This window comes from Equus caballus, chromosome 19, assembly GCF_041296265.1.
Source record: "Equus caballus isolate H_3958 breed thoroughbred chromosome 19, TB-T2T, whole genome shotgun sequence".
NCBI lineage: Eukaryota > Metazoa > Chordata > Mammalia > Perissodactyla > Equidae > Equus > Equus caballus.
The window spans coordinates 10,414,464-10,437,079 of record NC_091702.1 but is presented as its reverse complement, the minus strand read 5'-3'; the positions used below and the strand labels follow the sequence as shown (position 1 = coordinate 10,437,079).

General features: G+C 42.4%; 1 protein-coding gene and 1 long non-coding RNA gene across 6 annotated transcripts in view; one reads left to right on the top strand and one right to left on the bottom strand.

Moving 5' to 3' along the window:
- Positions 1 to 22,616, top strand: part of VEPH1 (ventricular zone expressed PH domain containing 1) — a 207,957-nt gene that overhangs the window by 182,658 nt on the left and 2,683 nt on the right. For all 5 annotated transcript variants that reach the window (XM_001490024.5, XM_070242524.1, XM_023623200.2 and 2 more), the window contains exons 12-13: positions 2,315 to 2,432; positions 19,540 to 19,676. In XM_001490024.5, the coding sequence (XP_001490074.1) occupies positions 2,315 to 2,432; positions 19,540 to 19,676 (255 nt within the window). The remainder of the gene's footprint in view (positions 1 to 2,314; positions 2,433 to 19,539; positions 19,677 to 22,616) is intronic.
- LOC138918950 (uncharacterized) lies at positions 1,511 to 9,000 on the bottom strand. Its single transcript, XR_011428729.1, has 6 exons — positions 8,801 to 9,000; positions 6,245 to 6,590; positions 5,980 to 6,093; positions 4,960 to 5,184; positions 2,653 to 2,753; positions 1,511 to 2,417 (listed from the first exon to the last, which is right to left on the bottom strand). It is a non-coding gene; the product is annotated as an uncharacterized lncRNA (long non-coding RNA).

Genomic DNA, 22,616 nt, shown 5'->3' with positions numbered 1-22,616 from the left:
ATGTTGGGCAACAACCAGAGACGTTGCTGGTCTCGGAACAGGAAACATAAAGGCACCTCTAAGTATCAGTCTCAGCGCTTAGTTTGCTGCAGTGTTTGTGGCGAGTGAAAAATGGAGCCTGGCTGTGGTGGAGAGAGAAGCACTCTGTGTGCCAATGGAAGTACGCACTTCAGAGACTTCATAGTTTTGAAACTGCTATTTATGAACATCTGCTTTTCACCCATTAATGTTAATATGAATTTCATCCTTTGAAGCCTACAAAACTCCCAGGTGCTTCTTCAGTCTTTATCTTGGGCATATGCTTTAAAAAAAAAAAAAAAAGCCTCCTTTTTTTCCATCGAACACATTTGAAATCACTTTTGCTGAAACAACATTCGTATGTGCAGTGTCTGTTGGCGTGCCTAAAGTATGGTATTAAATGGTAGCAACTGGAAACGCTGTATGCAGCATGACGGACCTGCAAATGTCCAATCCCAGAACGCAACCTTGATCGTCTAATGAAGCATGCGGAAAAACAGCCATTTCTAGTTCCAGTATGTGCCTTTCATTATTCCACAAACATTTAAATGCTTGCTTACGTGACAGGCATTTTTAGTGCTGAGGTTATAGCAGCTAATACAACAGACAAAAATCCCTGCCTTCATCGTATTTATGTTCCAGTGAATGTAAATGTTCTCTAAAAAGAATTCCCTTTAAATTTTCATAATACTGGGGCCAATCCTGTGGCCCAGTAGTTAAGTTCCTGTACTCTGCTTCAGCGGCCCAGGGTTTCACCAGTTTGGATCCTGGGCACAGACATGGCACTGCTCATTGGGCCATGCTGAGGCGGCGTCCCCCATAGCAGAACTAGAATGACTTGCAATTAGGATATACAACTATGTACTGGGGGCCTTTGGGTAGAAAAAAAAAAAAAGGAAAATTGGCAACAGATGTTACCTCAGGGCCAATCTTCCTCACCGAAAAGAAAATAAAGCATGGGCTCTGAAGCCAAAAAAGAAACAATTTCATAACACCATTCCTATAGCTCATTGGAAATGTTTACACGGGGCCTGCAAACCGACAACGTTAATCCATTCCTGACACAGGACTGGACTCTGGAGCTACCACTGGGAACAAAGTCGATGTGATTCTGCTCTCAAGGAGCTTGGAGTCCAGCACACCTCACCTCTGTCAGGAAACGAGACCTGGGACACAAACTCTGGGGAGGATCCTGGTAGCTGCTTGGCCATTCTCTCTTTTCGATCCCCCATAAGCAGTGCAAACAACGCTTCCACCCATCAGCTCTTGGGGCCCCTGGGAGCAGTTATCGTGGTACAAGAGCCTGCGGGTCCGAGGGAAGGAAATAAAATGACAGCGCAACAGAGGACAAACACAGAAGTCCGCTGGCTAGGTGCAAGGCTAGGAAAGACATCAAATCCCTCTTAGGAAAGCAGGCTTTTAAGAGTGCAGTTCTGGCCACCCTGTAGCAGAGGCTAGAAGTCATTTACATAATAGGAAAGCCTCCAGAGGACAGTAGAACTGTTTAATTTGGTTAGGCTAATCGTTTTCCCCCCATTTACAACGTAATGGAGCCTCTCTCCTCTGCCTCTTAAGCAGGAACACGTTGGCAGGATGCCACAGGGCCCGTAAAACACGGGCAGTCTTCTTGGCGTGTCAATTCTACTCAACCATTTGGAGGGGGACAAGTTAATTAATTTACTGATAAGTAATTTAAGACATTATTTTTCATTAAAACCAATAGAGCCATATTATGGAATAGAATGCAAAATTTGCATATACTTTTAAGGTAAAGCATAAAACTAAAAGAATGCTGGAGCCAAGGGCTGAGGGAGTAAGCTGTCCCCTGTATTTTCCATCAGCCCGCTGCAAAGCCAACCTGAGAAAAACAATTTTGTTGATATGAATAACTGATTCTCAATTTTATATGAAGCGTAAATAAAAGACAAATCCCACAGCAGCATTCCTTTCAACCACACTGCCACTTGGATACCCCTCATTTTTAGAAATTCTGGAGCTGTTACTGGATAGAAAAAACATCCTGGGCCCCTTCAGGCTCTGACACCTCACCCCCCAGCCCTGACGCCCAACCGAGGCCCAGGCTCCCGCCCGCTGTATTGAAGGGTGCTCTCCTGGGAGAGTTTGGATGGCTGCTCTTTTCCAAGAGGTGCCAAGAGAGGTTTCTCAGTGCTCCTGCTGGTCCTCAGCGCTGAGTTTGAGCACTGGCCCTCCCACTTCCACACCCCTTCCTGGGCTCAGAATGCTGTGAAGCAGGCAGATCAGCTTATCTTCTTTGTGCTCTGTGTTCCTGAAACAGGCTCTGGACCAGGTACAGCTCCATCTGGAAGAAGTGAGGTTCTTTGATGTGTTCGGCTTCAGCGAAGCGGCAGGAGCATGGCAATGCTTCATGTGCAACAACCCTGAAAAAGCGAGCGGTGAGGCACCCCGCCCCTTGCTGCTAAGAATCCTTTGTGCCCCTGGATTTACAGGGATCTATGAGCCCGCCCCTCTTCTCGCCCTCTCCTTGCATAAACATCCTAGGTTGTAATCACGCACAGAGGTGTCCCGATCACCTTGGCTTCGTGCTGAGAAAGGCATCTCACCAAAGTAGGAGTGAGAAAAAGAGAAGAGGTTGAAAGACAGAGAAACACAAACCTGAAATGAGTGAGAGAAACACCTTCCATAGATGTGGCTTTCAAGAAAGCAGCACTGGCCATTTTGCCACGAAAGCATTCTTCATTTCAACCCAGACGACCCTGAGGTTAGACACAAACAAGCATTCTGTCAAGAGCCTCACAGCCATGAGCCCACACTGAGTGAGGGAGTGAGGGAGTGAGCACACAGGCCGTACCATGTCATCCCTTACACTTGATGATGGCTGACCGTGTGAAAAGGGAAACACTTAAAGAGGAAGGAATTATTGGAGAAATAACTTCATAGCTGGTTATTCACCCTTCCCCTTCCTTTCAGCTTCCCAAGGAATTTGGTCTACTGACTTTGCCTAAAAATAATAATTGTCAGTGAATATGAGCCAAGCCTTATGCTAAACATGTCAGATATCTCATTTAGCCTTCACAGTAATCTTATGAGGTAATTACTAATATTATCTCCATTTTGCTGATGGGGAAACTGAGGCTCTGAGCGATTTGGTAACTGCCTGAGATCACACAGGTAATAAGTTAACAGCGGCAGGATTTGAACCCAATCTGAGTCAAGAGCCCATGCTCTTAACCATTCGCCATCCTGCCCCCTGGTTACACTTCCCCAATCTGTCCAGTGGAAATAGGTTGATAATAAGTCCATCTTTAGAAAGTTATGATGTGCTTGGAAACAGAATATTTCATCACTAATTTTTCCTCTGAGAGGACACAGAGTTCTCAACAGTGACTCTGCTCAGGAACCACCGTTTAGACCAAGGGAAGAGTGTTAAACACTGCTGAACACAGAGCCACTTTGTGGACTAGCCATCCTCTAGCGAGACGTGGATTATACCACCTGTACCCATTCCTTAAATTCTAGGACTTTGTGCATCTTAAAGATTACCCATTGTGGCAAGTCCATTCTCTTGCTAACTGCCAAGAAGTTGAGAGTGAATTTTAAAAAATGTGTTTATTTAGCCAGATGGAGATGTGAGGGATTCATGGAGAGGCACGAGTTAAAATGCATTACCTGCCGGGAAAGGTCCACAAGGAAGAAGCTGGTGGTTAGGGTCAGGGTTAGGGTCAGGGTCAGGGTCGGGGTCAGGGTTAGGGTCAGGGTCAGGGTTAGGGTTAAGGACAGAAGCCTTTGTGAGGCTCTGATTGTTGGTTGATTAGAGTCTGGATGGAGCAGATGCTGGAGGGAACACCCCACTTTTGAAAAAGTTAATTCCAGCCAATAAGGAATTGGGAAATGGAATGTCTCCATTGTAACACGTTCTAATTAGACCTTATTTCATCTATAAAACAGACAGAGCATCAAAGAAACTTTATTTGAGAACATGGCGAAGTAAAGTGCTTATCTTAGGTGGCTCTGAGAGGGCCTTAAGAATTTTCATTCCAAGTTAGCAGAGTCCTCAGTTGAATAAACATTTAACTGTATCCGTCCAATGGAGGCTGCGGGAAAGGGGCCGAAACTTAAAAACACAAAGTGTTCCTTTAATACATGTTTTCTCAAAGTCACTGCCGTGCACTTGAAAAGGACGTTTTGCCATTCACTGTTTCTCACAGTTAAATATAGACTGGGAACATATAGCAATAAAAATTCAGACAAGGCCAAATATATTATCACAGAACATATTGAGTCAAAATGTTTGGCCCTGAAACTTCAGTATGCTTAGATTTCTTTGCTCATTTCCTTATGCTACACAAAAGAGGACTTGAGTGAGAGAAATCCTATTTTAAACTACTATTTTCACCAAAAACTCTTGACTCCCTGGAAAGTTTATATAGGTTGTTGATTTCACCTTATTTTTATATAAGTGTACAAATTATATATTTAAATGAAAGTTCTAACATAATACTGCTGGCACATATTACTCATGGAGATGGTACTTGCATTCATGTTTTGCTTAAATCATGAGTTTAAAGATGATAAAGACCTAGGAATAAAGATCTTGTTATTTGGTTATGTGCAGCTAGCGTTGTACTTGCATCCCATTTTTCTCTTATGTAATGTGTGTTTGTTGCATTGGTTCAATGTCTTCTACAGGCAGGGCCTTAGGATAAAGTATGAATAAGGTTCAACATCCCTGCTCTGAAAGGATTCAAAGTCCAGTTAGGGCCAGTAGGCATATATGGAAAAATCTAGCATACTTCTTTGTATGTTATTAGTATGCAATAAATACTTGTTGAGTGGGTGAATGAATGAATAAATAATATGTGAAAGTGGGTAAGTCAAAAACACCTTGAATATTAAAATAAGGTGTTTCAAGATTGTGATTACGTGTTAATCATATCGAATACATCACTATACAATACCCACCGTATTTTGAATCTGGCAGTGGAGGTTAGTGCTTCTTTCCTCCTTGAGAGAACTCGCTCTATATGAAACACAAGGTCCGCCCGCCGGCCTGTCTCAGCACCGGGCGCACTGCACCAGAGTCTTCTGACTCCCCTGGGTTTCATCAGTGTCCTCACAGGGTGCAGGCGACCTGCCAGCCTCGGGGAGGAGGATCTCAAGAAGTAGCAGTGGAGTCTAGGACAAAGGCTGAAGAAACTGGATTTGAGTTCTTTTTTGCTATAAGGTACAGACAATTAATACAATAACTGTTGTCAAGCATTCATTGTTCAAATATCGAAAAATAATAATGCTGGCCAGCATCTCCATAACTGAAGAACAAAACACGAGGCAATTAGAAAATTTGAACTAGACCTCCGGAAAGGCGTCCTGAAATAGAAATCCTTCTTAATAATGTGTAGACTAAACTGTGGACCCCTTCAGAAACTGACAGCAAATCAGCTGGCTTACATGGTCACCTCAATACATTCCCCTCTTCAGGCAAAATTCTCGTCACCGTACCAACCCCCACTCATCCTCCCACCAACTCCGCCAACACACAGAAATTCGCAGGAGTTTAATAGCTGGTATGCGATAAAATGTATTTTTATCCAATTAGGTGCAGATAAAGTCAGAGGAAACTGAATACCAGAATTGTCCTGAATAGTCCTGGAATAATTATAATTGCTGGCGTTTATCATGCTAACTATGTGCTAAGCTTTACATGCATTTTTCTCATTTTCTCATCATTATTGACTCCATTTTACAGATGAGGAAACTGAAACACAGAGGTTAAGCAATTTCCCCAAGGTCACACAGCTCATAAGAGGTAGAACCAGTCTTTCAATCCAAGTTAATTCCTGGACCTGAAATCTCAACCTTTATGGCAAATCCAAGTTAAGGACGTAGAGTATTGGAAATTCCATGAACAATTATTTCATAATGTTATAATCTATTGGGAAAACCAAGAATCGATCTGCCTCCCAGATGACTTCTTCTACTTACAGAAGACAGGGACTTTGGTGCCATGATGGGTAGGAAACAATTACATGCGGGAAATGATTACATAGAAGCTGTTTCCAACCCCTCCAACTGCTGACTGGGTTTCCGATAATCATTCTATAAAAGTACAGAGAAGAAGATTAAAAACCACTGAAATAACTCAAGAATCCTCGGAGGCTTGCCTCGTGGTGTTTATTGCCAATCCCATTACTCCACATGAATGAGAGAATAGAGATTGAGCAAGTCTGTTTAACAGAACAGAACTTACTTCTGGAAAAGCAAGCAAATTTCCTTTATCAGTCGCTCCTGTGTCTTGGAACTGCTAGTGCATGTGAACAGTAAGCGTTAGTCAGCGGGGCCGTCCCGGAACACATCTGGCTCTCCGTTCAGTCACATTTTGTGAAAGGAGGCGGAAGAGCTGGGTCGTGACTTTCACTCTTGTTTCTTGAGACACATGGGATGCCTTTGTTCTGACGCCCAACAGTAAACAACTGAGAGAGTCTCGGGTTTGGCACTGGTGTCCTCCTCCGTAAATCTGAGCACTCCTCAGTGTGATGACTCTCTTAGTCACCAGATAGTTAGATATTGAATGTGACTGTCAGTAGGAGGTCTCACTAGGTTATAAAATAAAATGAAAGACTTTTTTTCAGATAATCTTATATCATGATTCCTTTTTAGAACTTGATTTGAAATATTTGAGCGATAAGAGCATACTTATATTATTGTACCATTAAATCACATGGGCAAATAGAGATGGTTTCAAAGTGATATCAGGATAAGAAAGGCCTCTGTAAGGAGATTTTCCTCAGACTCTGCAAGCCGGTAATGGTAGCGTGCCCCTCCTTTGCTGGACCCTGCCAGTGTGCGTGAGATGACTTTCCATTCCAGACGCCAGTGTGGAAACGAACTAAATGACCTCTGAGGACCATAGGACACAAATAGCCTTGTGAGTCCATTAATATGAAACTTTCCCATTTAATTTCAGTGTCAAGTTCCACAGAACTTTAAAGGTGACCAAAAAAAACCATTTTGGATTTCTGCAGCGGCTGGGTTTGCCTTAGGATGCCTTCCCTCCAGCACATAGGGTAGAGTATTGTCTTCTGGGAAATGTTGTTGGAGCACCAAAAAAAGCGCAGTGCTCCTGGAAGGTCCCTTCATGCTTTCACATAGCTATCCCGCTAGTGACTACTAAGTAGGTATTGAGTACATAAAATTGAACCCCAGCTTTTTGTTCAAAGACACTTTGAATTACCTAATGACAAAACAAATACATTCTTATCAACTCAGATAAGTTATTATCCTCAAATCTTTTTCCTTTTCTCTCTCCTCCCATCTTCCTGTTCTATGCTTCTCTGGCATGGGCATACCTCTCTGTTAACCTTCCCACACACTCACCTTCTGTCTCTCTCTCTCTCACACACACACACACTGGCACACGTGGACACACCACCCCCAGACAAAATAAATCCTCTCCTCTTGTCCTTTCTGTTCTCTGCCCACACTTCTGTAGTGTATACAGCATGTTGCCATCAATCTCCCCGAGAAGACAGTAAACCAGAGGAGGAAGACCCACGGGTCATTCACCTCTGTGTGCCCTACCCGGTACGTGGCACACAGTAGTATTTAACAATATTTGGCATACAGATAGATGACTGAGTAATTCATGGATCATGTAAGTGATAGGATGACTATGGAAGAAATAGGACTTGTCTTGAAATGCAATTTTAAAATCTAATACTGTCTCAAAAATTTTTTTAAAACTTACTGAACCAAAACCTTGAAATAGCATCTTTTGCAAAATAAGCTTTTATAAGAAGAAAATGTTGCTGTGTACAAGGTTTCAACACCTTACGGACACCCAGTGTTAATATTTTACTAAAAGGTTTCAATTTACACATACACACAGATTCCTTATAAACTTGCTAATAACCTGCTGAGCATTGATGAGAAATAAGCTAAGATCTGTAACCTAACACCCTTCAGGGGTTAATTTCCTTGTTTCATCCAGTGTAACTAACCTAATCCTTGTGCCTTTCCACAGTGAGTCAACAATCTTATCCTGAAATAGGGTAACAGTGTCTGATAGGCCTTGTGTTCTCAGCAAAGCCTTAGTCACTCCACAGTTATCCACAAACAAATCATCATGCATGGAAATGTGGCCTTTTCCACTGGGAAAACAAGCTGAGTCAAGCCAATATTTGGAGGAGAGCCCAGGGGGTAAAGCAGCCTCTTATCACTAGACAGGCTCAGGATGACGTTGATTTAAAGAATTATGTCATTTTTTAAATAAAGCACTTCATATGTTTTAAAAGAGCTCTAGTCATCACCTTTCAGAGTATTCCTAAACTTTTTATTTACCTATATAAATACATCAGGAATGAAATTTGGTTTTCAGCCACAAACTCACCCATCTAAAAGACATGCAGGTGCTTTTGGCAACCACCGAGAATGAAGTCATCAAATATCTCACCAGAGTGGTCATATTTTGTCTTGGATCTCATCCTTCGCACCTTCTCAGAAATTCCACAGTACAGATCACTCTGTCCCTCTTCTCTGCTCAATTTCTCCCTCCCGACGGAATCCTCCCAGTGGCTTGTAAACACATTCAAGCAGCTTAACCTCTCCTTTCCCTTCACGTACTGCCCAAATCTCTCACCTCCTCTTTGAAACCAAGAGTCTGGTTTTAAGTCTGTATTTCCTTGCCTCCTTCTCCTTGTGACTCAACCCTCTCTAATCTGGCTTCTAAAGCCATCATCTCTATTGTCATTAAAGTCATGCAAGTCCCCCCATGCACTGGATATGTTTCAGTCTTTGCGCTACTTGCCTTTTATCAGCATTCAATTCTGTTGACCAACTCCTCCTCCTGTGTCGAACATTCTCTTCCTTTAACTTCTGTGACACAGCACTCCTCTGGTCCCCCCCCCCCCGCCCCCACTCTCTAGGCACTCCTCAGCCCCCTCTCTGGGCCCACCTTCCTCTGTCCAGCTAGTCGTTGTTAGAGCACCTCTCTTCTCCCAACTGTTCACTCTCTGCCCAGCCAATCTTTGCTGGTTCTGCAGCTTCAGAAGCCACTGCTCTGAGACAGCTCCCAAATGTGCGTGTATCTGCAGTCCAGGCCTCTCCTCTGAACTCTGGATTTACATCTCGCATTGCCTACTAAGCTGCTTCAAAGGCACCTCAAAAGCAGTTCATTTAAATTAGAACTCGTGGTTGTCCTTCTCTTGCTCCTAAAAAACACTAGGTCTTCTTCCAGTGTTCCCTGTCTCCGTAAACACAACATCACTCACTCTGGTGTACTAGCCAGAGACCCACTGCCCTCTCCCTCAACCCCACCCAATCCATCACCCAATATTATGGATTTTACTTTCTCAGTTGCTCTCAACTCTGTCCACCTCTTTCCATTGCCCTAGAGCAAACTGCCGTTCCCTCAACCTCAAATGATGGCAGTGGCCTCCTAACAGGGATAGCCGGGACCCTTCTGATTGGCTCCCACACTGCAGCCCGACTGATCTCTTCAAAGCACAAATCTGATGGTACCACCCCCTGCATAACCCTACAGTAGCTTCCCACAGCTCTAAGCTAAAGAGCACGCTCCATAACACGTCCCTCAGTGCTCACGTGCATGGTCTCCAGCCTCGCCTTGTCCCACCTGCCATCTGCTCCTCTGCTCCCGCCAGAAGGAACTTCATTCAGCTTCCTGTACACACAACGCTTCCTCTTGCCCCTGGACTTTCATATGCGCTGTTTTTCTGCCCAGGGTCTTTTCTCCTCTCTTCATCTAGTCAATGTGATCTACCCTGCCCATTACAACTCAAATTCACCACCCCAGGGGAGACCTTGTGACCCCTGACTGATGCTACGGTCCTCAGAGCACCTCAGCTGTCTCCCCAGAACACTTGTTACAGTTGCTGTCTGGTTTTTGGCGGGTGATTATTTGATTAATATCTATGCCCTCCAGTTAATAGTAAGTTCTACGAAGGGAGCTCTCCTCATCCCTCCATTCGCAACCCCTGGCACGTAATAGATGCTCAAGAAATATTTACCAAATAAGTGAATGTCCAAAGTTTGTATCTTCTTGGGAAACTTTAAGCAGTAAAATTTTTCTCAGTCAAGTGGTGATGAAAAACCAATTAATGAATTCAGAGTGATTTATTTTAAGAGAAAAACGGTATTCATATGATGATATTTCCAGTGTACCCTTTGTACCAAATGTATTCTTTGTATAAATAGTTTTTTCTTAAATAAGTTATTTTCAAAAGTTATAAGAGATCATTTTATTTAACCACATGAGGTATTGTGTGTGTTTAGGTATACATATATATATATGTATACATATATCTCAAACACACACAGAGTGTGATGGTGTATATCTTATAGATAAAGCTTCCAGTGCAGACATTGTAAAACATATTTATTGCTAAAAGGTTTGAGGCCAAGTGCTGAACCACAGAAGATGGAACTTGAGTTAAATAATTCCACAAAAGTATTGTAGATAACACCTTAGAATATTCTAAAACACCACGAGTGTAGGCCAGGTGGATCAACGGCTAGCATGTGCTCAGCTTGTAGCCCAAACAAGTTGGCCCTTCTTATCACAGACCTGGAACAAGTTATGTCAGATCAGTTTTTCCCCATGCAAGGAAAGCTTACAATGCACAGGCAGAATGGGAAAGCACTCTACATTTGAAACTGTCTTAAATCCTATGGCTAGATTTTGCCAGTAATACCTACTCATGAGAGCTTATTAATGGGGTGACAACATGGGACCAACATGGGAACTGTGGAATCCTTCCTTTTTCAAAGTTCAAGTCTAAGATTGAACAATTATCTCCATTCTTTTTCACCATTCCTGATGTTATCCCATTAGTCTCTATCAGTCGTTACTGGGCAGGTCTGGGCCAGTCTTCCTTGATAACTTCCTACAAAAGCAGAAAGGTGACCACACTTACTTCTCAGAACTACTGAACGGGTTACTTTCTTGGCAAGTGGGTTTAGAATTTTTATTTTACTGATGACACTGTTGATCCAAAATAACCAATAGCATTCTATAGATAAGAGAGATAAGGTGGCTTTTACTTGAGCCAGAGTGAGGATTGTAACCCAGGAAGGCCTTTTCCAGAAAGTAAGAAAGCATTCTGGAGAAGCATAGTGTTCAGTACAGTCGTATATCTTTTTAGAATAAAGAATCAGGGGCCAGCCCAGTGGCGCAGCAGTTAAGTGGGCACATTCTGCTTTGGCGGCCCAGGGTTCACCGGTTCGGATCCCGGGTGCAGACATGGCACTGCTTGGCAAGCCATGCTGTGGTAGGTGTCCCACATATAAAGTAGAGGAAGATGGGCATGGATGTTAGCTCAGGGCCAGTCTTCCTAAGCAAAAAGAGGAGGATTGGCTGCAGATGTTAGCTCAAGGCTGATCTTCCTCAAAAAAAAAGAAAAAGAAAGAATAAAGAATCATATATTAAACATGCCCAGGATGCATGTTCAGCAAAGTTTCAAAAAGGTATTCAGTTGCAAATTAGGAGGTCAACGTGACCCCAATGATGTCAGGAAAGGGACTAAAGTGGGCGTTGCCAATAGGATATTACCATTAGGCATGGGGGGTAAGTCTGCATTTTTATCTTAGGAGAGTGCATTCTTTGCTTTAAGTTGAGCAGATGTACAATGTATGTTTGATAGGCCATAAGTTAGGCTTCTTTGGTTGAAGCCAAATCAGTTTTGAACCCAAATAGCTACCCCATACACCTCAATATGTGAAAATCTCTTGTCAATACAATAAACAAGCCAAATTCCATAAACATTCATTCTGTGCATTTTTTCTGTAACTCTGGTGACTGAAGCCAAAGACATGAATGTGGTCTTATACTGCCATCCTATTCTTTAATTTCATGGAAAGGTCATAACGATTTTCTTCCCACTATTGGTTTGCAGGTTTACTATTCTGTATGTTATATGACTATTACTGCATTCTACCCTGAGGCGACTGTCATTTTCTGGAAGCTCTTGAGCTACATTAGAATCACCTGGGCATCTTGTTAAAAATGCAGAGTCCCTTATCTCCCCCCAAAATTCTGATTTAGTAAGTTTGGGGTGCGCCTTGGAATGTGCATTTTGACAAGCCAGCAGGTAATTCTGATGTTGGTGGCCCTCAGAACACAGTTTGGAGAACACAGTTCTAAAGGCTTGTAGAATAGTAGTTCTGAGGGTCTTTTAGATCAATATTTCAGCAATTGACAGAGAAGCCTAGAAAGCGTACCACATTTTGATGGGTGTGAAATTATTGAGAAAGGAAGCCATTCAGTCACATACGGAATTGCCCTCAAAGGGCTGCTGTCAAATTGAGTTTGTCTGTCCTGTCTTAGATCCCACAGGCTCTTATAGGATGTTCCAAAGTCAGTGCTGCATTATGCTTCCTTGTTTATTCACTACGGAGAAGGAAATACGGCCCTCTGAGACATTGATTGGATATTCACAAGAAACATGCCATTCGTTACCATCCTTAGGGATTTCCAAAAACCTCAGATGCTCAGTCTACTAAATGTGGCTCCTATGACCCCCTCATTTAATGCTTCTGTCCCTCTTTAAGCATATCCTCTGTAAGCATAGCTGGCTTTACTGGCACACACACAAAAATCAGTAAACTCATGGAAGGGAGCTCAAGTAAATTTGACACTCTCAATACATACAAAGAAATTCCCCATAAACTGTACAGGGTTTGTAATTTCCAGAAGCAGTGATTTCAAGGGGAAAAAATGACATACTTTTTCTAAGTTTTTATTTAAAAACTAAGTATTTGGGGATTATAGTTTTCTTCTTTCAGAATAGGCCTTCGTTTGAAGATATTTATCTTTAGCAATCGAGAAATAATATCTAAGAATTCAAATATCACAAGGTAAACTCATGACATTCTCAATTATGGTTTATTCATGTACAATGAACTTTCCAGACAAAATTAGCATAAGCCGAAAAGCACACAGTATGAGGAATTCTAGCCAGGTTGGAAGTCAGTGTACGATGTGAATGGTAATTATGTGGGGGTCACCATCTACTGTCGTTCCTTCCAGCCTGTCACAAGAACAAATGGGAAGTCTGGAAAAAAGGGAGCAACCACAGATAACGTGGAAAACGCTCCCAATGCAGCCCAGTCTATGATGGATTGGCTTGAAAACGGCAGTCTTGGTAAATAAACGGATCAGTTACTCAAAAAGAGAGGCGGTAATCTCCTTTTTGGAACTCTTTGAATTGCTTGTCACACCTTAAGCCTGGAGGCCTTGACCTTGGGAAGGATCCCCTGGCTCCCTCTGAATTCTCTCGCTCTTCCTCACACTTTCATTAGGTCTCATTTCATTCTTGGTTGGAGGGATGGAGCAGGGGGCCGAGTTTTGTCCTAGAGCCATTACGGTATGGCATTTCTAAAAACTGCTTGTTTATCGTCACAATAAAAGGCTGATGATGGTCATTTTATGTTGATGATGATGATGATGACGATAGAAGCTACTATTTATTGATCACTTACAATGTACCAGGCATGTGGCTAAGCAAGGCCACTGTTAACCTTGATGGCACTTTTGTGTGCCTTTATTGATGGTGGATGCAGTCCACTTGGGGGTGTATGGCTTAAACAGCCCATCAGGCTGCATTTCAGGCCCTACTTACCACCTGGGCTGAGCGCTCTTGTGCTGTGAACAATCTGCACAGCCATTCGTGGTGGCCCTGTTGTTAAGCATAACAACCTTAGAGAAGAGGAACCTGGAGCTCAGTGAGCTTAAATCACTTGCACAAGACCAGTCAGCTGTTACGTAGCAGATTCTGGAATTAAGCTGAGGTCTGGCTCCATAGTCACTGCCCTGACCTCATAAACCATAGGCCTATACCAGAGAAAATTTTGGGTACAGTCTTATATGATCTATTATAGGAAGGAGTAAACATGGCATTCAACACAATATGTTTAAATAAATTCTAATTGGTTAAAGACATATTTAGAATTACAACAAATCTTAAAACAAGATGGAGACCGTGAATTATTGAACTCCTGTGCTCTTGAGATAAAAGGGGTTGAATGACTACAGAAATTATTACTTTTCATTACGTTACATTACAAAGCATTAGAGTTTGCTTTGCATGATGATGTCCTAGGATCTTTAGGATTGGTGTCTCCTTCAATCTCACACCTCATCTCTTGTTCTCGTAGTGCCATCAGGTTCCCATCACATAGAATGAGCTACAGTTCCTAGAATGCATTTCATGCCCCGTCTCTCGGCCTTGACCCTTTGCATATGATTTTTTTTTTTTTTTTCAGAATACCCTTCTTCCCTTCATCTTCATGCTACTTGTCCCTCAGAATTCAGCTCAGACAGCATCTACTCCAGGAAGCTTTCCTGCCTCCTATGCCCCAGTTTAGAATATGTGGCCCTCCAGTGTGTTCCAGTCTCCCTTACCTCTGGCTTTCAGTTACACTTGGGCCACTGGGGACACCAGTGCAAGATCAGGGGGAGAGAGGAGAAGGAGGTCGGGTTATTTATTCCCAGCTCCCCCCCTGCTTGGTCACTGCAGGTTGACAGGCCTCTGTCCACAGTCACGGCTCCTGTCCCTTAGCGCTCTCCACACAGGTCTCCCTCTGGGTCCTAACTGTTCCCCGCCTTTCCTCTTCAGGCACAGGAGTGTGAGCCTCTCCATGGTTCCCGGCCCTAGACAAGTATGGTGCTTTTCCTACATCTTGCCCACATCTGTGTAAACAGTCCGTTGATGAACTCCCTTCAGTTGCCCAGCGTGAGATGCCCTCCGTTTCCTGCCAGGACCCTGTGGGATACATAGCTGATCCCATCTGGGGTCCCTGAGGCTTCATGCCTGGGCTGGCTGGACCTTCACAGGTTCCAGGCCCCTCCTTAGTCCTTAAGAAAAGGAAGCTCCTTCCTAATGGGGCTTCAGAAGAACTTCCAGGGGCCGGCCCAGTGGCACAGCGGTTAAGTGCGCACATTCTGCTTCAGAACTGGTTCGGATCCCAGGTGAGGGCATGGCACCCCTTGACAAGCCATACTATGGCAGGCATCCCACATATGAATTGGAGGAAGATGGGCACAGATGTTAGCTCAGGGCCAGTCTTCCTCAGCAAAAAAGAGAAGGATTGGCAGCAGATGTGAGCTCAGGGTTAAGCTTCATTAAAAAAAAATAAAATGCAAAAAAATGTTAAGAAAAGAAGAACTTTCGAATAAAGTCAAATATGACCTCCCCACGACTATTTGATACCCCCATCTCCTTCCTGGATCTTACACTTAGAAAATCTCGAATCACCTTCAGACCCTCAGCCCATGACTTTTTCCCAAAGCAACTGCTTTATGAACTTGGTCTGAGTTCATTGATTCTTCCGTCTTTAGTTTCTTTTCTCGTGCTTTCCCTCGCACACCCCTCCTGTTGCCTCAGTCCTTTTCTGACTCTTCCTAGAATATTCTTTGTCCCTTCTTCAGCAGGGGCCCAGCTCTCATGTCACCTCCTCCCAGCCAGAAGTAGAGTTTCCCTCTGAGAGTGCTGTAATGCTTGGCTCTTCCTTCTCCAGTGTGAGTCACCAGACTCTTGGCCGAGCTGCAGAATTTGGAAAATGCTTTACCTCTCCTACAGATGAGAAACTCAAGTTCCCTCTGAGAGGGCCTTTGTGACCCCTCAGCTCTAAACAGTGCCTTACAGCTTATCTGTGCTCAAAAGTCTGTGTGGGCCGGCCGGCTGGCTGATGGATGAACAGAGGAATATTCTTACTTGCTTTTCTCTTCCTGCTGTGGGCTTCTCAGCTTTCAGGCTGCTGCCTGGTACTGCTTCCCTCTTAGGCACCAACTTCACGTTGAGACATGTTGAATTAGCACCTTCAAAATTCATTTTTATCAAAGTAAATGTCTTCAACTCTTGGTTCACGAAATACAATTAACATGTAAACATTTGTATTAGCATTCCAAAAGACTTTTAAGTTGATAAATATGGTAACAGTTTGGGTTCCAATGGCACCAGAGAATTTAGTTCAGTATTCCATAGCTTTTTCAGCCAACTGATAATTAAAGAAAAGAGCAGCTCCAGGTTGGTGGAGAATGTCTTAGCCAAATTGTGGTGCTTTGAATGAAATAATGTGTTAATTAGCAAGTGAGAAAATATTTAAATATCTTGTATGTGTTACGTGCGAACAAGGTAGTTTTCGATACATGATCATTCCCTCATAGTCTCGTTCCACGTGTTATTTTTCAAATGGAATATGACCGTCCTCAGAAAGAATTAGTTCCCGGTTTTGACCATGAAGAGACTGTGATATCATATCACAAGGACTTACTATGGACTTGCTTACAAGGACTTGCTAGGGGCAACAGACCTATTAAAATGACACATGGCCAGTCATGCATATGCTAGACATAATTGAAAAAAAAATTATTTTTAAGACATGGGATAGCAGCTGGAAAAAATTCTGTCTTTCTTTTTTTGCCTTTTGAAACTATTTTTAAATTAATCCTACAGCTACAAATAGCCTGGCTTTTATGGAATTATCTGAAGCTGACTCTGATGCCTAAATTTGGGCCCTAACACTCAGCGACCGCTGTAGAGTCCTGCTAACATTGCCTTCCTGAGACCCTTTCCACAGGCTTTCCCTGGGGTTCAGTTTTCCTTGGACCACACTGAAAGGCTTTGCTGAGCAGCATTTCTCTATAGGCCTCATCCTTTTGTTCTCAAGTAAGCCCATCATTTTGTCTTGAGTCTCCACGGTCATTACGGGCATGTGGTATGTGGGGGTGATATCCCACCCACTCCAGTTCTCAGCAATTCCTTCAACTATTTTGCCAAGTGCTCCTTGCAAACTTTGTCACATACTCTCCAAGGGAAACATTCGGATCTTCGTTGAACAGAAAGACTTGTAGCTGATCCCCTATGTCAAATCCAGAAGGAGCCATGTGCTTAAACATTAATATTTAAATCAATGTGCAGATCAATCATAATTGGAAGTCAGCTCAGATATCAGGACTATTTCAAATGCTTCTTTGAGTAAATATGGAAGACTGAGACCAGAAGAATGTACTGTTACTACATGACATTGCATTAAATCATCTTCCCATTGAAACCACGGCACGAAAGCAAAGCGATTACAAACTGTGAAGTCAAATTCTCAGTAACAATGATGCCAGGGGAAGTAGTGCTCTCTGCTTACCCAGTGTCCTCACATAAATTTCCTTACAGATTTCAATTTTTGATCTCTCGACATCCTTGTTAAGCACGTGGGAGCAATTATTATTTCCTCTTTGCTGATGGGAAAATTGTGGTTGAGAGGACTCGAATTCCTATTCAAAATCCTTGAACTGAATTCTCATTCAAAATCCTTGATCACTACAACTAGATTAGCAAATTTTTCTAATTGGAAAGCATGGGGAATGGGTGTATTAAGAAAAAAAAATTTGGGGGGGAAGACTGGCCCTGAGCTAACACCTGTGCCCATCTTCCTCTACTTTATATGTGGGACGCCTGCCACAGCATGGCTTGATGAGTGGTGCGCAGGTCCGGCCTGGGATCAGAGCTGGTGGCCACCAAAGCCCAGCGCGAACTTAACCACTGCGCCACCAGGTGGCCTGGGAAAAATTTTAATCTAATTTTTGGCTTGGATGTTCCATTGTTGTTTGTTAGTTTCCTTTTCTCTGGGCTCTCCTCTTGGACTTTCCCTTCCTCCTTCCAGCCAGGCTGCTGCGCCCTCCATGACTCCACTGCACTCTGGTGGTAAACACTCGCTGACCCCAGCCCAGGCCTGTGCTGTGAGGCGGTTCCTGCTCCCTCGGGACACAGAGCCCGTGGGAAGACAAGGTGTCCTACGTGCTTTACCTGAGGCGACTGCAGAGCGTGGAGGCTGCACAGAGGAAGCAAGCATGAGCATGACTAGCTTTAAGATGCCCTAAATCAGATGATTCCTAGCAAAGCGAAGCAGAACACTGAAATAATTTTCTTGATATCATTTGTTGATACTTCTAGTTTTCCTGCTCTCTCCACCCTCTGCTATGCACAGTACCATGGAGCTTCTCAGAAGATGGGAGATGCTTCTCATCCCTGAAGCCTCAAATCAAATGTCGCCTCATATGTCCAACCTCTTTCCTGACGACTTAGCTGCATGTGCACCACCCCCGAGGCACCCCTTCCCTCTCCACCATGGCCCTATCACGCTCTAACAATGTATTTGCTATATATTTCCCATTATTGGCCTTACGTTGGGATTGCCAATGGACATCCAATTGAATAGTCATGAGACAAGAAAAAAAAGCCAAACTAGCCTTAATAGAACTTTGTTTATGAAAACTATACATTTCATTATTCTTCCCCTGAAAATGCTTTCGAGGTGGACAAATCCTCCTGCCTAAGGTAGTTATCTGACCTACATTAGAAAAGAGAAATTGTGGGGCAGGAAGGAGATGTTGTCTCATATGGTCAAAGAGGCACTGTCTAAACTTCCAAGTGATGGCACAAATTTCCTTCCTTTCAAGGTGCTATGAGAGTTGAACACAAATGTACACAAGTAAATATTGTCATACTCCACAGAAATCAGATGCTTTCATATGAATTTGAAGAGTGAATCTTAGATAGTTGGTAAAAGAAATGAAATCCTTCAGTTTGACATCTAAACTTCTCACATATAATGGGTCTTCTAATTCTATGATTACATGTACTCATACACACTTTACTGCAATGTCAAATTAATCCACTCATTCAACAAATATTTATAGATGCCCTACTATTTACCAGGCACTGTGTTAGACACTGGTGATACAACTGTGAACAAAGCAGAGACCTTGTCCTCATGGAGCTTCCATTGAATAGGAAAAAGACGTTAATTGGACAAACACCAATAACTATCTACAAATGATGGTACCTGATATAAAAGGAGCATGCCAGATGCTCTGAGAACATGTAGCAGGGAAGCCAGTCTGGCCTGAGTTTGGGGAAGGTCTCCAAAAGGAAGCAACGTTTGAGTTGAAACATGAAATGATTCGTGGTTGACTAGGTGAAGGTGGGAATATGGGGTCTGGGGAGAGAGGGTGCACTCCGGAGAGTGGGTGCACTCCGGAGAGTGGAAACACAGTGTTCAGAAGACTTGGGTAAATCTGCCTGTGCAGCTGTTCTGCCTTCAGGAAAGCATGTCTTTTAGAGCATTGCATCGACTTTGCTGCCAAATTTCTAAATATACTTCGTTTATGATTATTTATAAAGCTATATTTCTAAGCAGCTCATGTGAACAGGATATCACGAAACAGAGGAGGTAAGAGCATGGAAAGCTGGCTATCTGGGTGAACCTTAAACGCTGCTAACCAGATGCTCTTCTTATGAACTGTATTCCTTTTGAAAATCTCAATGAGGGTTTTCAACACCTTCCCATCATCATATCTAAACTGTGCATTCTTTCAGGGATAAAGGCGGAAAGGTTAACCAAATTCATAATTTATTATCCCACTTTCCAGATATATTTACTGGGTTCTGGTTCACTATACATTTCTGACTTTTGATCACTTGCCAAATAAATAATGGAAAATAAATGGCTCAATCATTCTATTACCTTCAACAGTTGTAAATCAAGATGGCCAGCCTCTCATAGAAGGAAAACTTAAAGAGAAGCAAGTCAGATGGAAGTTCATCAAAAGGTGGAAAACTCGTTATTTTACGCTGGCTGGAAATCAACTTCTGTTTCAAAAAGGAAAGTCTGTAAGTTCCTCCGTTGTCTTTCACACTTGCATTTTTGAGGTTTTGGTCTCCATCAAAACCTGTGGGCATTCTGTCTTGAGTTAAAATGCCTATAATTGTTTTCCTACTCCATTTTACGATTTTACAGTGTCATTTAACTCCCTCTGTCCCTTTGACTGTCTATTCTGTTCAACCCTTTGTTAGACGGTCCGCCGGCCCTCTTTAGTTTATTATGAGAGCCCTCGTTTGTTGACTGAAGTTTTCGAAGACGAACTGCAGGAGGACTATCCCGTGATCCTGACTTGAACTCTGCGCCTGTGGTTCCTTGTGGAACCCCTACATTTACGATGGGGTTCCACGATATCTGTGATATTCTCTTTGATCTCTTTTATAACCGTAGGTTAAATTTGGAGGTGGGACCCCAAGGAAGGGGGACAGCAGGCAGGGAGGAAGAAAGAAAGGCTGACTTATTTCAAGTATCTTTTGTAGTCAACTAAGTTGAATTCTGATTAGGGAAAAATATGAGTACCTTTCATTCATGTAATACTCAGTTAATAAATAGAATAGGATTCTAAAAGAGTTAAATATTTATTTAATATAATTTCCCATGTGAACTAGGATACTCAGTAAATATCTGTATTCTCAATTTTCAGTGGGAAACCTCTGAAATAGCATTCTATTCCAATCAACAATGAAGAATTCTCTCCTTCTTTTCAAATCAGTTTACTTTGTCATTAAACTCTACTCACTCAGAATCAGGGGGAATGAAAGCTTGAGCTACTTCTTGGCTGTTTTGAAATATAATAATAATACTTTATCAGTGCTTACTTATCACATGCCACGTAGGATAGGCTCAAACCATCCTCAAAACAATCCTTTAAGGTCAACACTATTGTTATTGCCCTTTTACAGATGGGAACAATGAGACTCAAAAAGACTTATCGGCTTGACCAAGGATAGAGTCGGTAAGGTGAGGAAGGGTGAAACCGGAGTCAGGCTCAGGCAATGTGACACCAAAGCTTGTTCTTAAATGAGTGCACTGTCCTGGGTCCCATGTCCATGTAAAATACAGAGCCAGTGGCAAACTGGACAGTGTCTGAATTAGTTCATGAAAGGCGTTAAGTTACATAAAAATTATGATTCACTTGAAGCATATGTATTATGTCTTTAGAGTGCTCATTATAAAATTTATTGGAATTGGCTACTCAACAGGAATCAAGTATGGTGTATCTAAATTATGACAAATTTTTCTCTGTGCTCTTTTAATTAATAAGACTTCATGTTGAGGCCGGCCTGGTGGCGCAGCAGTTAAGTTCGCACGTTCCACTTCGGTGGCCCAGGGTTCGCCAGTTCGGATCCCCGATGCGGACATGGCACCGCTGGCAAGCCATGCTGTGGTAGGCGTCCCATATAGAAAGTAGAGGAAGATGGGCACGATGTTAGCTCAGGGCCAGTCTTCTTCAGCAAAAAGAGGAGAATTGGCGGCAGACGTTAGCTCAGGGCTAATCTTCCTCAAAAAAAAAGACTTCATGTTAACTTTCTGAATGAAAAGGAAGATTTTGGTGACACTTTGAATTCATGTTATCTGTATATCATGCTATCATGTTATAAAATATACAGATGGACTTTCTTGTGCCTGAAGATTTTTTTGAAAGGACAGTATAATGGTGTATTCAATTTAGACAGTTATTGGAAGTTTAAAGAAAGATCTTTTTAGCATAGGTTCACATTGAAGCATTGTTAAAGAATTTTAAATGACCATCTAAATTTCCTGTTTTTATTAAAGAAAACAGGAATAAAAGTTAAGATGTAGTGATTTCTCAGATCCCTTGAGACAGAGCAGAGTTAGTGCGTAAGAATGATCTTCCTGAATTCAAATAATAACCTTCATACTTCTTGATTCAGAGCTTTTTATTTTATTTTATTTTTGCTGAGGAAGATTCGCCCTGAGCTAACATCTGTTGCCCATCTTCCTCTATTTTGTATGTGGGCTGCTGCCATAGCATGGCCACTGATGAATGGTATAGATCCACACCCGGGAACCAAACCCAGGAGACTGAAGTGGAGCATGCCAAACTTACCCACTAGGCCACCGGGGCTGGGCCCAGAGCTTTTTAATAAAGTTTAGGGAATAAGCTATTTTATAATTGGCTAACTTGTTTGACATCCTTATAGGGAAATTATGGCTTGACATTCCAAAAATCTGACAGAACACGCGGCTCAAATATTGGGAAATAATATAATGTAGTATGAGGACCACAGCAAAATCCCTCATCCCCAGGCACACAGTACCCTAGCAGTGGTCAGCAACCCGGCCAAAGTTTCAGCCACATGGTAAAGGGTCTTTCTTGTAAATGAGGAAAATGTGCATTTTAAATAAGAACTGTAAGACTGCAGTGGTATCTTTTACTTTTCCATTCTTGAGGTCTTGGTCTCTACCAACCAGCTGGGCGCCGGTGTCCTTCGACTCCTGTCCATTCCTCTCGTGGTTAATTCCCTGGCCCTCTTTAGATATTGATGAGAACTTTTTTTTGGATCAGTTCCCCCATGTATCAACTTCTGTACCATAGACTAATTCAAAGAAATATAATTTTAATACTGTCAGTACTTACTATAAACCAAATTAAGCTAACAAAGTATTATCTAGTGCAGTTATCTTCAAACTGTCCTGTATATTCCCTAAAAGAATTTTGAAAAATCTGTCTAATACCTTGTAGCATTTTAAGTTGCATCAGCATTTTTACCACAAGTTTAAACAGTTGTATAGACTGTAATTTCTGTTGAATTGTAAATGTTGTCATTTTAGAGCAAAAAAATCACATCTTTCCTTTAAATGTAACCATTGGAACACCATGGCAATTTGACACCTAACACCATCCATTTTAAAAAGTAGATAAATTAGTTCTTCTTCAGTAGAAATGTTTACATTGCTTTATTTTCTTTGAAATCATATTTTTATTC